Here is a 26,256-nt window from a genome sequence, read left to right as displayed (position 1 = left end):
GACCTGACCTGTTAGCACGTGTTGCGCACACATATGCAGGCGAGACACTCTTACACATAAAATAAGAGAAATGAGCCTAAAACAAAACGAGTAAGTAAACTTGCGTTTTCACATTCATGTTATTCTGATCTTCTGACGTTTTGTACCTGGCCCCCAACATGAGGACACTGAACAGAAAATAGCAGCCTTCATATCAAAATGGCACCATAAACTCTAAAATATGCATTTTTACCTCACACTTCATGCGTGGTTTCCCTTAGTTCTTCTCCCCTGCTTGCCAATCTTGCTCATAAAGCTTCACATCTCCTCAAACATATTTTTAGAAGATACTTTAGGTACATTCATGAATTAACACTCCCAGAACCCAAGCAGAGAGCAGCAGCCTGCAGCTGAGCAATGACTTCTAGCTATCTTGACATGCTAAGAAAATAGACTGGAGCTGCTCAGGGTCGAGTGATGGACAGACCTTTCAAGGTAAACAGTCTGCCTTAAGTACTATGTTCTGCATCCTGGGAGAAGAGCCAAAAAGAAAAAAGAGCCAGCCCTGATGTTCAAAATTCAAGCCTGTGTAACAATTTTCAAAACTGCCATCTACCTTTCCAGACTTTCAACCAACCTAAAACCTTTTCCAGCTGACATCATCAAACTCTCCCTTTGTAATGTTGATCTCTTACAATAAAAACTAACTGTACAAAAGAGAAAAATATTTCATAACTATCGAATTTTTCTCCTTAGAAAGAAAATTTCAATTTGCTCTTTTGTGTTGCGGATAGAAACGTGTTGTTTGGGTCCCGGGTGTGGGCTGTGGGACTGACTCAGACGGCCCACAGCAGCAGACTATCTGCCTCATGTGGGCTCTGAGAGGAGCCCTTTGCCAGCTGCAGACAGTTTAAATCTGAGGATTCTGGAGAGAGAATAATGCCAGAGCCCAATGTGGAAGAACCCCAAGAAAGAACAAGGCCGCTCCTGCTTCCCTCTGTGGCTCCTGGTTGCTGCTGCTGCAGTGAGACAAGAAGTTGGAGATCTCCGGAAATGAGGATTGGACTGGCTTGAGGGAACCCAACGACCCTAACCAGCAGGAAGGAGCTAAGAGAACTCTCCCACTAACCCTTTCTCTCTCCTCCTGAGTTGAGGTGTTGGAAGGGACTGGAGTGGCGTAGGGGAGAAAGATATAAAAAAATGTAAAAAGTTTTTTAAAAAAGTGCACCAATACTTTTGTCTTTATTCCTATTGCCTAATTCAATCTGATCAGCAGACTAGCACTTCAATTAAAAAATCTGCACTTACCACTCAGAACAACGGACCAAATGCCTTGATTATAAACATGCTAGAGTCTTCAAATTTCATTTTAAATGTTTCTACAAGGCCAAAATCATGTTCTATCATACTCCTTATACAGCCCAGCCAGCGCTGCAGCAGAGAACACTGGGGCTGACATGGGGCATGGAGCTATAACAAGCTGCACTTATAAATTTGCTTCCATTACATTGCTCCCATTCTTTTCCTTCACCTTCAGCCTATCCTGTCATGTCAGCTACCCAGGAAGCCTCCCTCAAGACCTCCCTGATTCTACCAGTGAGTCCTCTTTCTCCGAGCTTGTCAATGGACCCTTTTCAAATAGAAATGGGAACAAGTCTCTTGAGGTGTAAGCTTACTACTTAGCAGATCAGGCCACTAAGAACTTCTGACCCTCCCTCTGTGTGATGGTGGTTTTAATTATCACCTAGACACAATCTAGGGTCATCTGAGAAGAGTCTTAATGAGGGCTGTCAGGATGGTTTGTGGTTAAGAATGTGGGAGACTGTTTTAAATGCACTAACTGGGGCAGGGAGAAGGATGAGGGGAGGACATGGACTACTCAATGTGGGTGGAACCATTCTCTGGGTTCGGGCCCTGACTCCGTAAGTGCAGTGAGGGAATCAAATACAAAAACGCTCTCGGCTCTGGATATGACTAGCCGTTTCAAGTTCTTGCCTTGACTTCTACTCTGGTCTAACATGGAACTCTCAGTCAAATAAACTCCTTTTTCAGTTGCTTTTGGCTGGGGTATTTTTTCATAGCAACAAAACTAGGATCCCCTGGGGCCCAGCATGGGAAGATGGTGAAGGCTGCTCACCAAACGCATTTATCCTTGGGGTGAGAAAGAACGAGGCTGCACAGCTGTTAGAGGAAGCCTCAAACTTACTTCACCTTACAGAACAGGCCTTTCCCATGAACCCTTAACCAGACGCCGGCTACATGAATGTCATACATATGTCAGGGATTTCAGATTCATTTTCCATGGTGTCACTCTTAAAATGAGAGAGACTGGCTTAACCTATGACTCATTGTTTGGCCCAAGTATCCAGGCTTGGTTTAATTTAGTAGAGCCACATTTTGGTCCTGGCACATGTGAGTCTGAGCACACAGAGTGGAGGATTGATTTCACTTGCACTAGAAGAAAGCTGTTTTGAATAAAGGCTAGTTCTGTTGTTTCCTCAAAGAAGAAGAGAAAAATGGCTGCTTGCTATTTTCCACCATATATAGCCTTTCTACTTAAAAAGGGCAGGGAAATTCAGCTTACTCCCCCAGCTACTAACCTTTACATTGAAGGTGACCACAGTGCCATTTGCCAGTCCTGCATAAAGGATTCGCCATCTATTATGAAGGCAGAGAACCCGATCTTCCAGCTGTAACTGTTCCATACATTCTCGAGTCTGAAAAAACAAAACCAAACCCAAAAAACAATCCCTCACCAACAGAGAATAGTGTTCAATGACGCTGAAAAGTACATAGAAGACTATCTTAGGTATTTTCCCTCTTTAAAATTAAGGCCAAGATCTCAGGGTGTGAGTACTGTAAAAAAAAAAAAAAATTCTAATGATACTGGTATTTCTATATAAATTCTTAAAAGGGTGGACTTGAGTCTTAAGCTTCTTTAAACACACAAAGGTAAATAACAAAGTTACATCTGGTGGGCTGGTGATGTAGCTCAGTGTGCTGAGCACTTGCCTAGCAGGCATGGAGCCCTGGGTCCAGACCCCAGCACATCATTCATAAACAGGGTGTGATGGCACACGTCTGTTTCTCAGTACTTGGCAGAATCAGAGGTTTATGTAGTTAACTTGATGGGCGGCCTGGATTACATGAGACACTGGTTGGAGGTGAGAGGACAGCTTCCAGAGGCTGGTTCTTTCCTTCCTTAAGAATCCCATGGATCTGAACTTTCGTCATCAAGCTTGATAGCAAGAGACTTTCCCACTGGGCCACCTTGCAGGCCCCATGCTCAGCTTTTTACAAGTGGGTTTTAGGAAACAGAAGGCAAGCACTTTACCAATTGACTTATTTCCCTAGCACCCATAAAATTTAACTTTCAAAGAAATTAACAGGCACCCGCGAGATGGCTCAGCTGAAGGTGCCTGTGGCCAAGCTCGATGACCTCAGTTTGGTCCCTTGGACCACAAGTGGAGAAAAAACTCTGTTGTAAGTCATCCTCTGACCTCCACGCACATGACATGGCACACATGCATAAAGATTACAAACACACACAAAATAAGTAAATAAACGTAATTTTAAAATATTGTAACTAGGATTAATTCTGGCATATGAGAGGAAAGTAAGACCAAGGGGGCCGTGCTGTTAGAGTACAGAATTAACAGACACTGATGAAGAAACAGGAAATGTGGTTTATGCTAAGTATCCACCTAGGGTGGTACCAGCATGCTGAAGTATGTTCAGAAGCAAAAATCAGAAAGTGCAACAGGCAGAAGGGTGGTGAATACAACTCAAAGCTCTGTGCTACTACTCTGATCTCCCCAGAGCCACCTACCTTAACATTATAGCAGCGAATGGTGTGGTCACTGGAACCAGTGTAGAGGACTGAATTCTTCCCAGAGGTGTGAGTGACAAGGAGGCAGTTCACTTTGGAAATGTGCCCCTCAAAGACACCAATACACTTCCGACTCTGAAGTCAAGCACAGGTCCGACTATTACTCACAGGCCGCCGAGGGTAGGGCAGCCTACAGTAGAAATGTCCACCACGGTCTTTGGTATTTGAACACTCTGTCCCTATTGATGGTGCTGTCTGGGGGGTCCAGTCTTGCTGACAATGTATGTCAGCCGGGGCAGCCTGGAGAGCTTAGGATTCTCTCTCCGCTCCACTCCTGAGGTTCAAGACGGGAGTTTTCTAATCCTGCCACCCTGCCTGCTGCCACCCTGTTCCCACCCGTATGGACTACAACCCTCTGGAACCGTGAGCCAGAAACCACTTTCTTCTAGAAGATGCCTTGGTCATGGTGTTTCGTCACAGCAATAGAAAAGTAACAAGTACAAAGAACTTAGACAATGCCTTTTGTTAATACTGACAATGCTATTACGGTCCTAGTGGCTTAGGAATGTCTTCCTAAGAGCTACTTTAAATGCTATGTCTGTGCATATACCAAATCTATTTAGAATGTACACACATACATTTATCTCACAACTTGAAAATTAGACCTGATTTCCTAGATTTTTAAAAAATTTCTTGAGACAGAGTCTCATGTAGCTAAGCTCATTTCAAGCATTTGTACCAGAGGCTGGCTTTGAACTGTTGGAGGGGTGGTTTTGTGCACTGTGTATTCAGATGCTGATTTCTGTGCCCAGAGATCTGGTTGCAGTCTGGATATGGGCATTGTCATTTTTATGAAGAATCTCCTGTCTCATGCTGTGTAAAAATTGTTCTCCATTATCTCTGACTGGTCAGCAGAGGAGAGGCGGCAGGACCTTCAATCCCAGGCAGGTAGTCTCGGGTGGGGGACGAGAATGAAGCTTGATGAGAAACAGCCCAAGAGGAGGTCGCCATGAGGGAGTCGCTCACCGTAAGGACAAAGGTGGAGCAGGAGCAGCCAGGCAAGACTAGATGGCAAGTTAAAGGGCACAAGGCTGGGAAATAGTCCAGACCAACATACACAGGCTAGAATAAAGGAGTATCTGTCCAGCTTAACGCTTTAAAGCTTATTATTAAGTGTAATAGGCCTCTCTGTCATTTTGAGGGAGTAAGAATGGGAGTAGGAAAAACTAAACAAATATTTCTACAGGAACTCCTAGTTTTCCTGCCTCCACCTCCCAAATGATGGGATTACAGGCATATGCAGCTACATCCAGCTCTGTTCCCGTAGAGCACACACTCAGACCACTTTCTTCCTGAGGACATTTCCAATACTTGTCATGGCCCTGGATTACACACCTGTTACCTACAACTTTCAAGTTTTCATACTTTCAGGGTGTTGGTTTGGAAAACATGCAAATATTCCAAAAGTGTCTTGGTCATCATTGTGGAAGACAAAGTTAGTTTTAACAGAAGTTTAAACCTTAAAAGTGTTTTTTGGCACATGATAAGCATCAGTGACACTGAGGTGAGGCATGGGAAGGTGCTACTTCCTGTAAGAACCTGGATTCTATAATTAATCACCAGAGAGAAAGCCTTTCTCAAACACGTTGTAGTAATGATTTCATCCTTCCTGGGTTATGCAGCAGCTTTATGACTGACCCCATCACTAACTTCAAGGCTGCGGCCTCAATGCCTCCTGGTAGGCTCCTATCCCCTTTGTCATGGATGATGGTTCTTTGAACCAAGTGCGGGACCTTTTCTAGTGAAGAGACCCTACAGGTTCCTCTCTGAACCACATCTTAGGGAAGTGTGATGGAGAAGACAGAGCTGAGAAACAGGAGCCCACTGCCCCTGCCGATTAAATGACTCACAGCATCTGGTCAGCCTGAACCCCAGGAGCGCTAGGATGTTCCCTTTACGTATGCTAAAGACAACATAAGCGAGTTCTAGAGACCTGCAGCCAAAGGTACTCAGAACGCTATACTCACCACCAGATTGTACACTCTGACAGTTGTGTCTGCTGAACACGTATACAGTAAGTTTCCAAATATCTGAATTGCATTTACTGCAGCTTGATGTCCTTCAAAGCTTCCTTCTGTAGGTTCATCTTCATCTCCTGGCTCGGAAGATATTTCTAGAGAACATAAATAGGTTTCAGAGACATGTCTGCTACAGTCTGAAAAGATACTAAATCAAAACCATCACAAAGAGAGGACTTGAATTAAATCACCAAAAGACCCTCTTAGAATTCTAATACCCCAAGCAGGATATCACAATTTTCAAAGTTCCTCATTGGGAAGATTCCACCAAAACCAAAACAACAACCTTAACACTAATGGGGTCAGAAAAGGGAGGCAGCTGAGAGGGATGGGGGTGTGTCACAAACAGGGTGCAGAACCACACACCTGGCCGAGCCAGGCAACCCTCCTGGTGTAACTTCCATTTTATCTCTTACACTAAATTCTAAAACTCCCTTCCCTGTGGGTACTTAGAAAAGAACAACTACCTGAAGAGTTCTTAGATGCTTTGATGGAGGAGATCACTGTCTGCGTTTCTGCAACACTGAAAAACAGTAAAATTTTCTTGGCATTTGGGAGACCAGGATAGGTGGCAAAACTAAAAATTTTCTAACTCAAAACAAAACACAAATTTTCTACTTGAAATTTCCTTAAAATTTACACCACAGTCAAAAGAGAAAGCAAAACCAAAAAAACCGAACTCTAATACCCAATATTTGATTTTCCCTATTCATAACCTCTTTCACATAAATTTTTATTTATAAATAAATTCTACAATTCTACTTAAAAGAATAAATGAGCTGAGCAGTGGTGGTGTACCCCTTTAATCCCAGCACCTGGGAGGCAGAGGCAGGCAAAGCTCTGTGAGTTCAAGGCCAGCCTGGTCTACAGAGAGAGTTCCAGGACAGCCATGGCTACACAAAGAATCCCTGTCTCAAAAAAACAAAACAAAACAAAACAAAACAACAACAACAACAAAAAAAACAAACGCCAAACAAACAAACAAAAAAACAGTAAGGCAAAGAAACAGTTGTGAAAGCCATGACAGAATGCCACTCCTACCTTACAGGAATGCCATCCTTGTAGCGGGTGCCAAGCTCACTGGTAGAGCTAACTTCATCGCAGCCAGAACGAGCAGTTTCTATTGTGTTTTGTTCTGCAGAGTTCCAGGCATCTTTCTTCGATGGGCTGTCTGGTTTCTCGTCTCCAGATTCAGAAGAATCAATGGCAACTACATCTAACTGAGGATTTGGGACTTCCAGGACTTCCAGGGAGGATTCGCTGTCTGGCTCATCTCTGGCGGTTTCTTGCTCCCGCCCGGTTCTGCTGTCTTCCCAGGAGGAGGTTGTCACTTTCCCCCCTTTAGCTGGCTTTCCAGTTTTTACCTTTCTTGTGGGCTTGGCAGTGAACATGTCTTGCTCGGTGTCGCTGTTGTCAGGAGCGTGGGCAGCCCGCAGGGTTTTCCTCTTCCGAAGTTTCTTCTTCTTCTTGCTCCCTCTAGTTTCAACTGATGGCAGTGAGGATTCTGCCCTTTGCTCAGGCTGGTCAGCTGGAGAGTGAGTTTCCTTCTCCGCAGGAGTTTCCGGAGTAAAAGACAATCTTAGAAAGGAACTGCTACCCTCTTCAGAACCACTGCTGCCTTTGGCTGACTCTTCACCTCTGTTTATGCCGGGAAGATCGGGAGACTGGCAAGAGGGAGAGTTTCCTCTGCTTCTGGAATTTCCTTGCTCCACAGAAAAATTCAGATCTTGGTTAGCCCCCTGGCAACTTTCTGTTGACGCTGATGTTATTGCTGCAGGGATGGCTGGGTAAGCTGGAGAGCTGTCACTGACCACTCCTGAATCAGGAAATCAAACAGAAAATCAGCTTCCATAGGCAGAGACTTTCTCTGATTCTTCTATTTTGAATGTTCACATATTTAGTGGTATATGGATTTTGCTTTGTGTGTGTGTGTGTGTGTGTGTGTGCGCCAGGGCACCTGTATGGAGGTCAGAGGACAAACTTTGGGAGACACTCTTGCGTTCTACCTTGCATGGAGGCAGGGCATCTTTTACTGCTTCTGCTCACGCACTGTGTGCTCCAAGCTGGGCTGATGCGTGGGTTCCTGGGGACTGTACGTCAGCTTTTTTATCTTACTGTAGGGGTGCTGCGTCCTCACTGCTTAGGAGAGTAAGGATCCACTGAGCCTACTCCCCAGCTCCCAGAGAATCAGTGATACAGGAATACCACTTAAGTTCAGGCTATGGTAAACTATGCCCTTCATATAGTCTACATGTAAACAAACATATACTTATGGTTTAAGACAGATTGAAATACAGCTCAGGAATTGTAGTTTGTAGTTCAGTGGTAGTACTGGGCTTGCCTAACATGCAATCTCCAGCAGCCTTCCCCCCTAAAAAAAGATAGTAAATATGTAACAATATATCCACACTTTTAATTGTTATTAGATAATCTTTTCAGAAGCCAGTATAATTATTATATAAATTAATTTTTTACTATGTTTTACTAATTATAGGCATTTGTGAAGGTCAAAAGACAAGTTGCAGAAGTCAGTTTTGTCTTTCTACAGTATACACCCTGGGGATCAAGCTCAGGTTTTCAGGCTTAATGATACGTGCATTTACTCTGAGTCATGTCACCAGCACAAATGCATTATAGTTTTAAAAACCTAAATATTAACCACATAAAGTAACTTAACATTCAATATGACAGATCATAGACATCCATCTAGTGTCTACATAATAAGCCCCCAAAAAGGGCAAGAGTAGCAGAAGCTGAAGATATTTTTCAAACTGTTTTAGCCTAAGAAACCATGTTTTTGTTTTTTGTTTTTTTTTGTGGGTTGTGTGTATACATACCATGGCACAAGCATGGAGGTCAAAGGACAAGGTTTGGGTGGCAGTTCTTGCCTTCTAGCCTACTGAGGCAGACTCTCTCTTGCTGGTTTCTGCTGCTGTGCTGATACTCCAGGCTAGCTGGCCTGCAAGCTTCCAGGCAATCCTCATGCCTTGGCCTCCCACCCCAAGGAGTGCTGAGAGCACAGATTTGAGCTACCGCATCCAGAAACTTGAGTCGTCAGGCTTACTTGGCTAGTTTCTTTCTGCTGAGCCATTTCGTTTGGACTGTGTTTTTGCTTTTTTGACTGAGTTTTTAATATGACACCATTTGTAGTTATGAAAACAGCTAAGAAGTTAGCCTCAATTGTTAAATTGGTCAAGCGTTAAGATCCCTGGCTATTTCTTATCCCACACACGTTTCTGTTAATACCAGTAAACACCAGAACCCTGTGGCCAACATGGCCGCTTGCCGCTCAGGTTTTTATCAGTCTTGGCTTACTTATGAGGTATTCAGAGAGTACACCCCTTACAGAAGAAGAGTAAACAGGCTGGCCAATCATAACCCACATATCACAAAGACAAACGAAACCTTTCGGAAGTGTCAAATCGATGTCAAGTCATTAAGCTCTGAGAAAAATCAGGGAACAGTGAAACTTAAATTACAGTCTCTGAAATATTTTATTAGTTTTTAAAAAGCATTTACATTTATTTTTATGTGCGCATGTCAGCACATATGGGGCTCCAGGTTCTCTTCTTCCATGTGCAGTCTAGGGATTGAACTCAGGTCATCAGGCTTGGTGACAAACACCTTCACCTGCTGAGCCATCTCTCTGGCTCCACATTCCCTGAAGTATTTGTAAACATCCTCCTATATGAAATATCTGTCAATAAAAAACTAACTATAATAACTAGCTATCTTTATGAGAAGGTCTCATTATATAGCCACAGCTGGCCCAAAACTTGCTATGTAGATCGACCTGATCTCTAACGCAGAGATCCACCTGCTTCTGAGGTGTGTGTCACTGTGTGTGGCTTTGTTTTATAGGCTTTGCACAGTGGTATATAACTGTCCTTCAGGGAGGCCCTGAACTCAGAGGAAAGCTTACTTACTATTAGTCTGTAGTAATTCCTTGGACACATTGGAAGCAGGGCCTTGAGGCACAGCGTTCATATTCCCCTCTTGTTCAGGAGACATGGGCTCTTGTTTAATCTGAACCGATGAGTCAGGGACAGTAGCATGGGCTTGGAGGGTAGATGTGGTTATTTGGAGAGGGGTTCCAGTGGACGGTGGAGGCACATGGGAAGGAGGTGGCTCCAGAAACCCTGGGGAAAAGGGAGCAGGCAGCAGTGTGCTCTCAAGAGATGCCTGAGATCGGCTGCTCCTTTGTTCTCGTACTGTGAGGCTACAGGGAGCTTGGTCTGGGTGCTCAGAAGGTTCATATGTTTCTAGAACAGGAAACATAGACACACATACAAATTCAAGCATGTTATTTGCAAAGTCATTTATTTCTTAAGCCAATTTTTACTTGTTTTGTTTGGCTGCCTTGGAATGCACTGAGATCCATCTGCCTCAATTCCCAGAGCTGGGATTAAAGGCATGTGCCACCATAACTGTATTCTTAAAATCTGGAAATAATTTCCAGTTGGGCATGGTGGTGCACGCTTGTGATCACAGCACCTGGAAGGTGGGCACCGGAGGATACAGATTCCCAGCAGCATCTGGCCACCTAAGTTTGAGGGAACATTGGCCACATGAGAGGACTCCGCCCCCCAAAAGCCAGACATGGTCGCATATGCCAATACTCCCAGCACTCAGCGGCAGATCTCTATGAGTTTGAGGCCAGCCTGATCTACAGAGTTAGTTCCAAAACAGCCAGAGCTACAGTGAAAGAACCTGCCTGAAAAAAACTACAACAAAAAAAAATTAAAAGACAAACAAAATTAATAATGTATACAAAGACCTTTCTGTAAGTCTAATGCAATCACAATGTGCCTAGGCATTTTCTTGCTCTGCTACGGGCATCACAGTTCTCTAATGGGTCAAAAAAACAGTCTAACCTATACAACTATCAAGGATAGAGAGAAAGGCTTTAACATTTAAATTTCTCAAAGTACAAGGATGGTTCACACCTGTATCCTAGCATTCATTAGTCTGAGAAAGGTAGATTGCTAAGAGTTCTAGGTCATGCTAGCTATATAACCTAGGATAACCTGGGCTACTGAGCAAGGCCTTGCCAAGAAGAATAAAAATAGAAAGAAAGAAAGAAAGAAAGAAAGAAAGAAAGAAAGAAAGAAAGAAAGAAAGAAAGGAAGGAAGGAAGGAAGGAAGGAAGGAAGGAAGGAAGGAAGGAAGGAGGAAGGAAAGAAGAAATGTAAATCTAAATGGCTTATTCAAGTCATACAGTTACTAATGGAAGCCAAGATTTGAACTCAGTCCTGACTCCTAACCAGAGTGGATGTCCCAGCTCTTCTTCCTCCTTCCACTCCTTCCACTATAAACCGAGCCAGCGCCTGCCCGCAGGGAGACCAAGCACTCAACAGCTATGCCCTATCATTCTGAGACGCAGGTGTGCCTTGAACTCACTCTCTAACCAGATAATCCTGGCCCTCACAACTCTCCTGTGCCAGCCTCCTGAGCAGCAGGGGTCATGGCCAGGACACCCAGGCCAGCTCTGCTGAGCATGTTGAGATGGCCAAGTCTCTGGGTACTTTACAGGAAGAGAGCACGAAGAGATGCAGGGAAATGTATGCCATTCCCACGACAGACAACAAAGAGTAACAGTTCATCAGGCGTGCTCTGAATACCTTGCAATCCTTGTAGAATCTGTATTCTGTGGGTCCGCAGCGCACTCATCTCCATGGTTATCTGAAAGTGAAATACTTTACTAAGCATTTTAAAATCCACTTGCCAAGCTCGCCAGTGTCCCGAGGGCTCCTTACCTGCTGCTTGAGCATGAGCAGCCTCTGAACCTCCACGTAGGCCGTCTGCAGAGCGGCACGCGCCTGCAGGAGGTTGTTATCCATGCACTGCAGCGACTTGCTCAGTTCTTCCTCTCTCAACGAAATGCTTAGTAGCTGGTCAACCTGAGAACGTTCTGTCAGAACAAAAGGCCCAGTTTTAGAAGTTTCTTCCAAGACAAAAACACACATGCTTAGCACAAACCTGTCTTTTTCTCTCAACAGGTGAACGGGACCCATAGATCTTATAAAATATGATATAAAACATCATCATCAGGCCTAAAAAACAGTAGGGGTCCTATAGCTCCCCCCCCCCCCCGCGCCTTTAGGGAAACCTCTGTCCTAGAACTGCTTTGGTCTCGACCCTTCTTTAGCGGTTGTCTATCCGCTCTTCACTCAGGCTTTGGTTGAGACTGAGCTTCAGACTTACAGCACGTGAACTGTTCTTCTGAAGCCATGTTTTTCTAGTCTGTTTTTCAGGTTTCAGATAGTTCCCAATAAAGCTCTTGCTTGTTTATTCATTTATTTGTTTCTTTTGTTTCTGAGACAGGGACTATATAGTTCTGGTTGACCTGGAACTTTCAGAGATCCACTTGCCTCTGTCTCTGGAGTGCTGGGATTAAGGGCATGCATCACCCTGACTGGTCTATTTATTGTGTTTTTAATTTGTTTTTTAAACAGAACCAGGGTCTCATATATAATCCAGTTTGGCCTTAAACTATCTATTGATCCTCCTGTCTCCACATCCTCAGTGTACCACATTTACCCCAGACGTTTCTCTTGATGTATAGAGACTTTTAAGCCTGATGCAACTGCAATGTGCTGAGGCATTTCTTTGCTGTGCTACTGGCATCACAGTTCTCTTGATTAAAGCTTTTCCAAAGAAAATCTAGTTCTAAAACTGAATAGAAACCTAAACAGAGCTGAATGAGATCCTGTTCTTTCTACTAAGCACACTTCTCAATTCCCATGAGCAAAGCAAGCAAGGCTGCCTCAAAAATAAAAAGTGAAGCTGGTGCGGTGGCTCATAGGCTGTAATCCCAGACACAGAGGTGGCACCGCCCTGAGTTCAAAGCTAGTCTGGGTCACAGGTAAGAAACCTCAGAACAAAAAAAAAGAACATGAGAGGGACATTTTAATTAAATGACCTGTTCCTTCTCATTCCAACTGGAAAATCCCAGTGAGATTCCCTGCCTATGTTGCCTACAATATAAGCTAGCCTTCAGCTACACGACATCATGTATTTCTAGCTGCAACTAGAGGTAGCAAGCAATCAAACTCTGCTTTTGAACAAAACGGCAATGTGAGAAAAAGCCAACTATGGTGACGAAAATTCGCCAACTAGCTTTCCAGAGGCTAGAGCAGGATTGCAGCCCAGGCCAGCCTGGTTTTATAGACAGATCCTGCCCCAGCGCAGAGGACTGAACCAGGGGTCTCATAGCATCTAGGTAAGTACTTTTCCACTGAGCCACAACCCAGCTCCTTTCAATTAAAAACAACAACACAGCAAGCCTTGTGGTATGATGCTACATGCTTGTAACCCAGAAGGCGAGACAAGAGGATTATTTCAAGTTCCAGGCCAGTCTGGAATATACAGCAATATCCTGTCTCAAAGCAAACTCTGAAGTGGATGGCAAGTATCTGATGATTAGAAATGGACACACCAAATTATAAAGAGGCTGAAGTGCTATCAGGGCAATTTCTTGTCAGAGACAAAGGAGAGCACCTGCCTAGCATGTATGAAGCCCTGGGTTCAACCCTCAGCACTGTAAAACTAATGTTTTGCTACAGCATTCTGTAGTCGTACCTTTCTTTCCTTTAATTTTCCTTCTTTTATTTTTTCTCTCAAGACTTGGTAGTTCAGGGGATGATCCATCCTAAAGAGAAAGAAAATTGAATATTGAATATATAAATGCCATTATATAAGAGAGGAAGCAAAAGACAGTCATACATTACCTTTTGCTATTGCTACCATTTCTAAGAGGACAAGAGGCCTTGTGCATAATTCAACCATTAGCTACCTTAATGTTTCTAATAAAAAGAGTTCAAGGCCAAGTGCTTTCTAGTGTCTTATATGCACTAAAGCCCACTGCGCTCAGCACTGAGGTGAAGTGACACACAGATGGGAGAGGTGCACTTTACTGATTTCATCTCGGCGTAGGTTCCACTCTAAATATCCAAGGAAACCTTTCCAATGAGAAGCTAAACCAGTCACACGACAAACCTCAAAACAATGGCTTTTCAAGAGGGTAAATCTCAAACTTCAAGTGTATTTAAAAATCACCTAACAGTATCTCCTCTGGCTTAGACAATCAGAATCAGGCTTCAGCTTAAAGGGGCGAGGGGCTGCCAGAATACAGCTGGTATAACCACCAGCAACTTTCTTTTCAGCAAGGGGCCTTGGGACAGGGATCTCATCTTCCTGTTATCAGGGAGCCCAAGGAGCACAGGTGGTTAATGAAGGAAAACTGCCTCACAGGATCAGGCAGAGTAACTATGGACAAAAGACAATTACAAAGATGAAGAAAGCGCTGCACAGTGTTTATGAAGATGCATTCTAATACTATTGAGTCTCTCCATCGTTACACCTTGCAGCTGAACCAAGAATCCAACATTCACACGTGCTCAGACAGTCGTCCGAGTGTAGCCATTTCAGAATTGTTGGAGGTGCCCTGCTGGTTGAGGTTGCAGTTTTTGCCTGGATAGTCATTAGGAGCCCGGTAATCCCCTTGGTGGGGTCCCCTGCTCTCTGCCTAACTTCATCTGGAGAGTGTCTTTAGACACAGACTCCCCACTTGTATCTGGGCCTCTGACACAGCTCCCTGCTAGCTCTCCCCTCCCAGAGCCGATATGTTAATTAAGCACTGACAGTCTACTCTTATGACAGGAGTGTGCTGTGTAATGCAAATCAAGCATCCTTTAAGTGCCTAGTTCCAACCAATTATGTACACCTGTCCTTGGAGGACTCCCCTCTTTTCCCCAGGGGCCTATAACCTCTGTTCTCTGGAATTAAAGCTGAATTAGCCATTAGCTGTCCCTGGGGTGTGTGATCCCTGTATGGTTCTATCCAGGTATGCCTCTAGTCTCCTGCCCCTCCTGCCTTTGTGGGTTCTTGGGAGGCAGCCCCCAGGCAGGAGGAGAACAACCTTCATATTGCTGGCAAGGTCAAAACTGAGTTCATGTTCCCATCCTGCTTCTTCAGGTGTTTCATATTTGTTTGTAACCAGTACAGAATGTAAAGAGGGAAACTGCCATTATCTAAACTAAGGCACATAATGTGTTGCTGTCAAGACTTAACTGACTACATTTAAGCTTGCCCACTCCTTTGTTCCCTTATCATTCTGAATTCTGGACCAGAAGTCCAGGAGGGGTCCTGATTGCAAAAGCCGAGTTGAGGACCCTGAAACCAAGTGACCCAGATAAGGCTCAGTCATCACTGTTTACTTCCTTGCTCAACCCGTGTCAAAATATGATTGAACAATACTCTAGCCTGCCCTGCTCCCCTTCACTTTGGGGTTCGTCTTTTAAAAATGCTGTCCAATTTTTCCTCAGGGTCACAGTTTAGCTACCAAGTCTGTTCTGTGACCCTGGCTGGCCCTGATCAATCGGTAACGGCCTGAGTACAGTAAGATTTAGTCATCTGCTTAAATACTAGATGAGCATTCAAGGGCAGAGTCAGGGGCCCCACTCTCCACCCCCACCCCAACTCTGTGCTGCTGTTTTCCCGACTGGTTTGTTTTTACTGCCTAATTCAAATAAAGATCTTGCTTTGCTGGACTCTGGTGACTGCTTGGGTTGTTCTGTGTTTTCAGGCCCCAATGCTACAATCCCAGCAGTACCGAGCGCCTCTATGAAAACAGATTAAGTTACATCTGAAGACGTGACCTATCCTTAGTGAGGGCATTCACGGCTGGGAGCCTGGTTTTAGAGATGACTTCATATTTTCCTAGTACTGTACATTTCTATCATGTTGCACCTGGTTTAGTGGAGCTACTCAGGTGAGAGAAAACCAGAAGACAAAAGTTAAAGAGAGCAATTCTGTGCCAGAGCAAAGGGAGCCGCATCCCAGACACACAAGAGAAGACAGTTAAGCCTTTCCCATCAACATCCAAGCCCTCCCATGAGACACTCTTCAAAAGCGGGGAACCATGCTCACCCCAGTGGCTCTTCGCTTCTTTCTAACGCTGTGGCTGTCGTTTTGCTCGGCGCCAGAGGTGCAGCTGCTGTCAGTGGCTGCATCTGCTAAGCTGGAGACGGCGCGACCTGAAGATGCATTTGATGAGAGTGAATTTCCCTCTCCAGTGCTCTCCTGGGCACGATGCTCCGACAGTGGTGTAGACCTCTCCTGGCTGTGCAGGTCTCTGGCTGAATGCATGAAAGGTATTAAGTGATCAGATGGTAGCTGCGCACTGTGTCGCCTTTGGGTAGGAAGGCTGCCGACCTTTTCACCCGTTCTGACAGAGGCAGTCAGAGGGGCTGCATCCTGCTCAAGACACAGGGCTGCCTTTTGACCCTGCGCAGCACTCAGTGCCGTACTAGGTGTAGCTCTCTGCTGGGGTTCATTTTCTTTGCCAGTACCTTCCTCACCAAAGAAGCTGTACACAGGAGTCCTGTCCACGATCACGCTGCTTTCAGAAAGGCTTCGCTTTCTTGCCAAACCAGAGGATGAGGAAATGGAAACACCTTCCCACTGGAATCCTTCTAGACTGGACAGATCAGGCTCCTCATCTAAAGCCAAGACTTCCTGTTCACTCTGAACCAAAGGTACCATTTCTATGCCAAACCTTAAAAAAACAAGAAGAAAAAGGAACAAATGAGGTATGAATGGGCAGGGAGTAAAGCTTGAGGAGCCAGGCTCCATTATGCAGAGGTAACAGGACGGTTCTTGCTGTCAAGGAGCACAGCCTCTGACACGGAATCCAGAATGACATGAACACTGTCCCAGGCAGGAAATCCGAACTGTATACAGCCACGGTATATAGAATGCAGGGTTTCCCCCTCTCAAACAGAGCTCCTTGTCTACAATAAACAATGCAAGAGCAAATAACCAGTTTACGGAGCACTCACAGCCACTAAGCATACTCTTAAGCTTCCTAGTGTACCATACCATGCACTTTTCAAAAGGACTAAGAAAGGAAAACAAGGCAAAGAAATCAACAGACTCTGAGCCTGGAGGTTACAATTACACTGTTACAAAAAATTATGGTTTTCAAAGCAGCAAACCTATGTTGGCTATTTCTTGACCACTCACAACAGCACCACAAAACGTTTCCAGAGCTTAGGAGAAAGCATTCTATGATTCTCACTGAACATCCAGAGTGCATATAGGAAGGTATCCACAAGCCGAGTCAAAGACAGTAAGAACAGTTAAACATTTACCACTGCTTCCAAACATTAAGATTCAGAGAAAGATAGAACATTCTAGTCCATCTAAACCAAAGTGACAGATTTCTGATGATGTTTTCCTAGGTAAATTAGTTTCTTAGGTGTGCCTCTATTTTAACAGCATCCTTTGTCAGGAGAGACTATCACACATCATGCAGGAACAGCCACTGCTTGATAATGAATTAAAGCAGACATTTACAATGGATATTTTCGGCAAACTTTTAATTAAGCAGAACATGAACTTGATTTTAATCAAGGCCAAAGGGTGTTAACCTTTAAACGAAAGCAAGGACAGGTACTGAAAGAGGCACACACCTGGGTAAACCTTTGCCCAGCTCTTGCTTTTTCTTGGTTACTTGTTGAATGACCTGTTCCCAGTTGACATTTCTCCGAGATGGATTCAGAATCTGCCGCAGGGTTGGCTTAAGGCCAGACTCCTTCTCTGTTTCACTTTTTCGATGTCCACTAACATTGCGAATACGTCGAGCACTATTGAGGTTTGGCTCTGGGAGATGTGTTGCAGTTTTGCTTTTCAAACTGATGTGCCGGCTTAGATCTCTCTGGAGTGAGGCAGGAAAACCAAGTTTACTTAGTTCGGGCAGGAGTGTGCCTGGGGGCTGATTACTGATATCGTTTTTTTGAAGCTCTGCATCCAAGCTAGTGCCCTCAAAGCTTTCTGTTTCAAAAGGTCCATCAGATTTAACAAGGCTGCTAGCTTGTGCCTCTTCTAGAGAGGTCTTCAGGTCTAGCAGTGAGCCAGACTGTGGACTGGCTGCTGCTGTCACCTGTAACTCAGCCTCTTTGTGGTGAACTGTGGTATTATGTGGGGAGGTGGAGAGGTTCCCAGATGGTCCCAGGATCTGGTTCCCTTGCTCCTTATCCTCACTGTGAGCGCTGCAGGACTCAACCTCTGTAGTTACTGAAGCTACACCTTCGTTTTTCAGGCCATGCTTTTCTGGATTGGCTGCTGCTCCATCATTTTCAGCTGAGCGTACCTGAAACTCAGTGCTCACAGAGTCTTTTGGAGACTCTTCTACATTCCTACTTTCTCTGGCATGGTTCTCAGTACTTCTGGGCATGCTAAGGGGTAGGCTTTGCAGTGTTTTGGGACACTGTTGCACCTCTTGGGCTTTCTGTGATGTATCATTTAACTTTTCATCTGGTTCTTTCTGAGTGCCTGATACAGTTTTATTCCCCTTTAAAACATCAGGACATAAACCATGTGATTTGGACGTGTAGGGAGAACCATGGCTACCTTCTAAGGTGGATTTGTTCAGGAGCTGTGAACAATCTCCAGGAGAAAAGGATTTTGTTTCACTGTTTTTTGAGTGGTTCTTTAAATTATGCTTATGAGAAGCTGATTTAGGGGTTGGAAGCGGAAGGAGTGGGGATTTCAATAATGGAATCTTATTTGACTTCCGCAGTGGCTCAGACTGTTCGGCAGTGGGGCAGGCTCTCACGGCCTCATAGGAAGCCGTGCTGTCAGAAAGGGCTTTCTGACTGGGAGAACCAGGACGTACTTCTTTTCGCATTTTAGGCACTTCAGCATTACTTGTCTTATCATCTGGTTCTTGTAGTCCTGCAGTGATTAAGCTAAAGTTGAAGAGAGGCTTGTCCACCGTTTCTGACTTGTTGCCAATGACTTCTTTCAGGGCTGACTGTAAATCCGGGGTCTTCTGGGAAGGGTAGGGTTTCCAGCGGCGGAACCTTTCCCTTGCTAAGCCGCCACTCTTCCCATTAATTTTTGAGGCTGATGTGTCTGTTTGTTTAGAGGTTTGACTTTCTCGTTGCTCAAAACTGAACTCAAGTAAACCTTCCGAAGGAAATGTGTCACTTGCAAATCCCTCAGAAGGACCTCTATACTTGCCAGCTTTGTCACTGTCTTGCCATTGCCACTTATATCTCTCCTGATTGTACTTGCTTGGCTTATTAGATTTCTTGTTCCACATCTTGGTCATGTCTTCCATTTGGTAGTTAGAATTTCTGTTTCTGCCCTGTTGAAATTTGTCTCCAGGGCTATTGTAATTCCAACTATTTGTACCCCGCACACTGGACTTCCAGTTTCCGTTACTGTTGTTCATGTGCCAGCTGGAAAAGCCACCTGTTCCTTCAGAATGCCAACCGGAATTCCTTCCTGCACCATTATAATTCCAATCCACCATCCCATTGTTTGGATGCCAACCTCCTCCGGAGTTACTGTGACTGTGGAACCAGGTCGAAGCGCCTCTTGCAGCACCTTTATGCCACCCAGAACTTCCTCGTGGCCCACCGCTGTTCCTCAGAGAATGTGGAAAGCTATTTTTCCTAGCATTGTTGAAGCCATCCTTCTCCCATTTCCAGTCCCTTTGTGCAGGCCCACGATGGTGCCTTGCCGGTTGATTATAGCTCTCTCTGTCTTGGTAAGGGATTCGCTCTTCTCGTCTCCACTGGGGTTGCCTATCTTCTGAATTTATTTCTTGGCTGTTACCAGAAGGTTCATCTTGTCTGAAAGAGAAACAGTTTGTCGTTAATGGATTTAATGAAATTTAATGTATGCTTCTTTTAAAGGCATAAGCCATCAAAACTGTCCCTCTCCTCTTCTTACTTAGATTACAGAATGGGGCCCATTTTGATTTCTGGTGGTTGTTTTTATACCTGTAACATAAAAGACTACCTTCCCCTTCTTACCAGAAATATTAAAAATTGGACACATTTATACTAACTTTCCTTATACTTCTCCTAGCCTTTCTTGATTCTGGGTTGTTGTTTTTTTTTTTTTTTTGGGGGGGGTTTACTGTTCTAGAATTTCATTCCTATTATCTTTTACATTCTGCAGCTCTCTTCAAAATAAAGACAGTTACACTTTGTGGGTAGGGTTATTATTAATTTAACTCCATGCTCAGATAGTGGCCATGCATGAGTTCTCCAGATGTAGGTTCTTGCTGAAAAATCTATTTTTTAACCCACTTTGAGTGGTAAGATCACACTTTGAGTGAACACCTTCATTATTGAACACTTTATCAAGCGTCCATCCATGGGGCTGTTAATAGTGAAAGGAAACTTTTATGTACAGTTCCTGTTTGGAACAGGCTTAAAACTGAGCTGATGTAGTAAGTTAGGTCCCAAGCAGAGTGAAACAGAGCACAGGCCAAATAAGGGATCCCATAAGAAGCTACAAAGAGCTTATGAGCTGGAGGCTTTTTACAGAGAAGCCACAGCTGCTCAAGCTATTTATGTTGCATAAGGTGCCCACAAAATAGGAATGAATTTACACATCACAGAAATGTGTAAAACCATTTTTCTTTACAATGGGTGCCTAACATTCCCAGCATGTGATAGGCGCTGAAAACATCAGAAAATAAAGTGACCTAAAATTCACTCTATTTCTGCTAAGGACTTCAATAATGCTAAGTACATTTTTAAAGATTACCTCATTCAACTTTTCACAATCCAGAGGCATATATTTACTATTTTTAAATGAAGAGGCTCAAGTTTAGAGAGCCTAAGTAACATGACTGGAGTCACACAAACACAAAGGGCAAATATCTGAACTTTGGCTGCAGATTCTATACTACCTGTAGGCCCTGATGGAATAAAAATGCCCTAACAGTTTGCAGCTGGAATTTCTTTCTGGAGAGATGGCTTGGCAGTTAAGAACACTCGCTCTTCCAGAGGACCTGAGTTTAATTCCCAGCACCCACACGACAGTTTATCACCATCTGGAACTCTTGTTCCCGGGGACCTGACACCCTCTTCTGGTCTCTGTGCACGCCAGGCATGAGCGTGGTGCGTAGACACCCACACATATAAAATAATAAAATCCTGGGCTGCATGTGGTGATAATACACCTCTAATCATAGCATTGGCAGGAAGAAGTGGGTGAATCTCTGTGAGTTTGAGGCCAGACTGGTCTATGTAGTTAAGCTTCAGGCTAGCCAAGGCTACATAGCAAGACCCAGCACTTGGGCCAGGGCTAAGAAGAATTTGAGCTGACTACATAAAGACACCCTGCTTCAATCAATCAACAAAAGATCTAAGTGCACGATTTTATATAACCATGTCATCACAGAAACATACAGGACTCAAAGAGCAGTAACTATGATATCAGTGTCTAATCTTAGCCTATGATAATGCTTAATTATTTACACAGCTAAGCTATAATAGTTCTGTTGTGGAAGAACCAAACAGAAATTAGTGCCCTACCCACTTAACTTCCTAAAACAGAAGCTCAGACTATAGCTGTACTGTAGTCATGACAATGGCATCAGAAGGACTAAACAGCCCAAGGAGCCAACAATCCCGTTGCTACGGGCACTTTAAGAAAGACTTAATCTTTAAAAATTCATTTTAGAGTTTGAAAATTTCTCATCATAGAGTCAGACTTTAAAAACTACCGCACTTCACTAATTATTCTCTCCTGTCTTCTGTCTCATTAAGCTCCCAGGCCAAAGCCGGGTGTGGTAGCACACACTTGTAATCGCAACACTCTGGGAGATAAGAGCCTAAGTTCAGAATCATCTTTGGCCAGCAAGCTGGAGACTAGCTGTGGCTACATGACTGCCCGGCTCACTTAAAAATTAGTAAGCAAGCAAAAAACTTCAGGCCATAAAATCAGGTAAGTAAAACTATAAAAGCCTAACATACAAATACATAAACACAGGTATAAAATTGGGAAATACAATTAGGGAACTTACATTGCTCAAATAATCTTTATATCGTCAAATTTAAAAAATATTAATATTTACAGAAATACCCAGAGCGAACCAGGCACTGTACAGTTATGAGGAATTCAAATTTGGCAGAAGCACCATGCTAATTTATAAAGGTAATCCTTTCCCCCAAGATATTATTTGGGCAATAAAAATATCTAATGAATAATAATACAAATGAATAAAAAATGTCTATTCAATGATGCTTATCTTATCCTCTATGGCTTTCTAATAGAAAAGACAGATACTAGTAAAAGCAGTTCAAGACACAGTGACCAAGACCATAGTTTTTTTTACTTCAAAGACAAGACTAAGTTTAAGGACAGATAACACAGCAACTCAAGAAAGCACTTCATAGTTCTTAGTCCCCAGATAGCAAACTCAAACAAAAAATTTATATTTAAGGCAGCTTAAGGTTTAGGCGCTTTCAAACTTCAAATCATGGGCTGGGAATGTAGCTCAGTTAGTAGAGTGTGCTCCTAGCTGCACAAAGCCCCGAGGCTCATCCCCCAGGTCAGATACACTATCTACATGAAACTCTATCTCAAAAAAGCCAAAACTAAAACAAAAAGGACTTACCGACTTTGCTCTTTTCTTTCTTGTATTAACTGAATGAGTTCCTTGTCAAAATAATCTTCCTCTTCCTCTTCCTTTCCGTCATCTTCTCTTTCCTGGGCATCAACATTATCTTTGTGCAACTGGCCAGAAATGTGCTTTGCATATGCAGAGAGACCCACTTCTGTGACCCGGCACACTCGGCACTCATGACTACTGTCCCTAGGAAAAGAGGGAGATGAAGGACATTCAATTCTCCCCACTGGCATGGCACGCTCACCAGATTGCTAGTTTCCTCTGAAAGACACTGACAATTGGGCACAGTGAAAAATTAGTGTTAATAAATGCCAATGTTCCTTTCATCACTTTTTAGCAAGTTTGTTGACAGGTTACTTTGGAATAAATTTTGGATTCTTTTCCAGCAATCAAGAGGCAACACACTTCAGATTAACAGTATTTATAGGAGAAATCTTCTTGAATTGCTGTACTTAAATTCTTGCCAGAGGAAACATGGTGAAAGGGGAGGCAGGGCAGGGGGCTCAGAGCAAACAGAAGCTGCTCTGGGGCACACCCATGGTGCCAGCTGCACTCAGAAAGGCTGGTAACAGCACATCCATTTAATCTCCAGGGAAGGCTGAGGGTGGAGCAAGGAGGAGGGGAAACAGCCAATCTGAAGGCAGTAACTAAGCTGGAACAGCTGGCGCTCCGCCTGGAATGTGAAGATTCCGGACTCTGGCAAGGGCAGCAGCAGTCCCAGCAAATGTTCTTCATCTGGACGATACATGTGGCACATTCTGCTTCAGCAGAGCTTATTTTAAAGGGAATGGAAACCGTATCAATTGTAGGAAGTTAACAGCTGTGTTAGGCAAATGTTTTCTCTCAAGTTTCAGAAAATGATGCAGTCCAGATACAAGCAAAACCGGCCTTTACCTACACTGGTGACTGGCTTGCTTCTGTTTGCTTTTTCTTTAATATTTAACACAATGGCAAATCTCACATTTGGTCAGTCTTAACAAGCAAAATCTTAAAACCTCTTCAGATCTGTAGCAGATCAATAATTTAACTGCTTTTACGCTTCCTGCAATCCTTTGATTCTGTCAGCGGTCTATGCAGTCACTATCGAGAAAGGTGAAACGGTGGCTGTTCAGTAATTCAGCTTGCATTGTGGGTTTACAGTTCTGCTACTTCTTTCTGTACGGGCTACACCAATGTGTGTGTCCACATCCACCTACCTATATAAATCACCACAGACACATGCCATGAGACACACAGCTACCTACTCCCTCCTTTTCAAATACCCAACTAACATAAGCAGAACTGATATGAATTAACAGAAGTCCTTGAAACTGAGCTCTTCATTTACTAGAAGACAGTTTCTGCTGCAGGTCACCTGGATGTCCATTTAAAGCAAAGCAAAACAAAGCCAACACCTTACCGAGCAACTGCTAAATAGCAAGCGCAACGCCATGTTACTTAAGAGTTACAAACTATAAAAACTCAAACAGTGCCTGGTACATTTTAAAATGAAATGCTGGGGTTGGGGAGATGGCTCAGTAATTAAGAACGCTTTCTGTTTTCTCAGAGGACCCACAAGCTCCATGGGATCTGACACACTTGTCTGGCCTCTGGGGGCACCTGTTCTCACATGGCATATATTTACACAATATACATTTGCATACAAATAAAAAATAAATCCCAGAGGAAAAAAAGCAACACAGTTGGGCAGGAAATGTAACACAATGGAAGGTAGCATCCAGCTCGCATCAAATACAAGGCCCAGCATTGTACGAAGAGGCAGAAACAAGCCAGAGAATGACTGCATATGCCTTTAACTGCAGAGCTCAGAAGGGAGTGGCAGGAGGATCTAGCCTGGTCTACACAGCAAGTTGTCGACCAGCCAGGGCAACATAGGAAGACTGTTGAAAGAAAGGAAGGAAAGAAGGAAGAAAGGAAAGGGGAAGAACCAGGGAAGAGGCAGAGAAGAAATTTCAGAAACATCCCCCCCAATACTGTTTCTTGGAAGAATCTTTGAAAAAATTTAAAAATGTAAAAATTTACACTTATTTTGTACTCTGCAGCACAAATGCTTATATTAAAAAAAATTTTTTTAAAAGAATTTTTTTAATATTTATTTATTTTATGAGCGCTCTGTCTGCATGTACACCTGCACGCCAGAAGTGGGTATCAGACCCCTGTATAGATGGTTGTGAGCCACCATGTGATTGCTGGGAATTGAACTCAGGACCTTTGGAAGAGCAGCCTGTGCTCTGAAACCACTGAGCCATCTCTCCAGCCCACTATATTTTAAAAATTTTTAAGTGAGAGTCCTGACCAGGTTTCCAAAAAATATAAATTGGTTACCCTGAATTCAATATTCTAATTCCATGTCATCCCATAATACTTCAATGCATTATTTTCTAACTGTCTATATATTTAAAGATTGGTTAATTAGCATTAGGCATGGTGGCACACACCTTTAATCCTAGCACTCTGGAGGCAGAGGCAGGCAGACCTCTATGAGTTTAAAGCCAGCCTGGTCTACACAGTGAGTCCCAGGACAGCCAAGGTTACACAGTGAGACCCTGTCTCAAACAACAACAAAATCAGTATCTATTTTTTCCATCTTATCCAGAATAAAGTTCTCCAGATTCAACTGGATTGAGCCAGCTCAGTCTGGGTGTGTGCTAACTTGTGACAGCAAGCATCTCACAGCAGCACAGCAAGTTTAGGGTGTGATCAAGAATCTGCCCACCATGGGCAGCACCACAAGAATCTGGAGACCACGTGACAAACACTGCACATACTGTAGCTGAGATCCCAACCAACCTCATTTTCCGTCAGAAAATCATTCTCTCCAATGTTGTCATCCACATTGCTACTCTGTATAAAAAAGGTCCAGTTGGTGTTGCCATACCAGTAGTCTCATTCTATTGTGGGGCTTCTGTACAATCTCTAAGTTTTTCAAAATTGTTGATTATGACTTTATTTACAGGAAAATTTTTCTTATATTCAAGCCACCAACAAACCTCTTTTGAAATTTTTAATAACGACCGGCTTACATACTTTGTATAAACACATAACTATGGATATAACGTACTGCTTTTGTGTCACAGCTAATAAAGGCAATCCTTTTCCTTAAGTTGTTTGAAGGGCCCAAATTAGCTCCATCCTGTCACCACACAATTTCCCCTCATGTACAAAAGGCAGCCTTAAGATACTCTATGCGTAATCCTTTCTTTATTAAGCTTGCTCTAACTAAACCGCAACAGCTGCTTGATAAATAAAGGCTTGAATCTTTGATAGCTTCTATTTGGAAAAGCGGCTTATATCACACAGCTACCCTATGCCCCTTAATAGAAAATAAAGAAAACTTAACAATATGGCCAAGCTTGCCTTCAAAACGGAATATAAAAACTTAATAAAGTAGCCAGGCATGGTGGTACACGCCTGTGAACACAGCACTCGGGAGGCAGAGGCAGGTGGATCTCTGTGAGTTTGAGTCCAGCCTGGTCTACACAGTGAGTTCCAGGACAGCCAGGGCTACACACAGAAACCCTTGTCAGGGGTGGGAGGTGTGGGGAAAGCCCACACACACACAAAAATTATAATTCTTTACAAGATCGTAACTAAAAAGTAAGGTTCAGCAATAAGTATAGTAATTAAACATGAAATCCAGAAATGATCACATATTGAGGTTAAGAGGGAAAAGGAGTAAGGATTGGTGAGTATTTATCTCTAAGCACAAACTAGTTATGCCTGTCCTTAAAATAATGCTCCAAGTCAATAAAATATTTGAGATTTTATGTGGCTTTTCAAAAATTGTCTTATCAGCTGGTTTTTCATGTGATTTATTTGTTATGAACTAGCAAATTATATAAAACTTGTATGACTGCACCTAGCACATGAGGAAAGCTGCACTAATGTGTGCTTCTTTGAATAAAATGAGTCAGCGTGCCCAAGATGGTATT

The 26,256-nt window shown here is 43.5% G+C and overlaps 1 protein-coding gene across 7 annotated transcripts in view; it reads right to left on the bottom strand.

Moving 5' to 3' along the window:
- The window catches only part of Znf106 (zinc finger protein 106), a 55,683-nt gene that overhangs the window by 11,200 nt on the left and 18,227 nt on the right, over nt 1-26,256 (bottom strand). For 2 of the 7 annotated variants that reach the window (XM_021639399.2, XM_021639400.2), the window contains exons 4-15: nt 22,313-22,510; nt 17,361-19,529; nt 15,817-16,444; nt 13,468-13,537; nt 11,643-11,797; nt 11,508-11,568; nt 9,813-10,148; nt 6,928-7,702; nt 6,354-6,409; nt 5,836-5,981; nt 3,809-3,943; nt 2,580-2,696 (exon numbers count right to left, since the gene is read on the bottom strand). In XM_021639399.2, the coding sequence (XP_021495074.1) occupies nt 2,580-2,696; nt 3,809-3,943; nt 5,836-5,981; nt 6,354-6,409; nt 6,928-7,702; nt 9,813-10,148; nt 11,508-11,568; nt 11,643-11,797; nt 13,468-13,537; nt 15,817-16,444; nt 17,361-19,529; nt 22,313-22,510 (4,846 nt within the window). Of the gene's footprint in view, nt 1-2,579; nt 2,697-3,808; nt 3,944-5,835; nt 5,982-6,353; nt 6,410-6,927; nt 7,703-9,804; nt 10,149-11,507; nt 11,569-11,642; nt 11,798-13,467; nt 13,538-15,816; nt 16,445-17,360; nt 19,530-22,312; nt 22,511-26,256 lie in introns of those variants that run through there. The other 5 variants (XM_021639403.2, XM_060371861.1, XM_021639401.2 and 2 more) reach the window with 4 other exon arrangements.

Source organism: Meriones unguiculatus, chromosome 18 (assembly GCF_030254825.1).
Source record: "Meriones unguiculatus strain TT.TT164.6M chromosome 18, Bangor_MerUng_6.1, whole genome shotgun sequence".
In the NCBI taxonomy this organism is placed as follows: Eukaryota; Metazoa; Chordata; class Mammalia; order Rodentia; family Muridae; genus Meriones; species Meriones unguiculatus.
The sequence above is the reverse complement of the archived record's forward strand: the minus strand, read 5'-3'. Positions and strand labels throughout refer to the sequence as shown.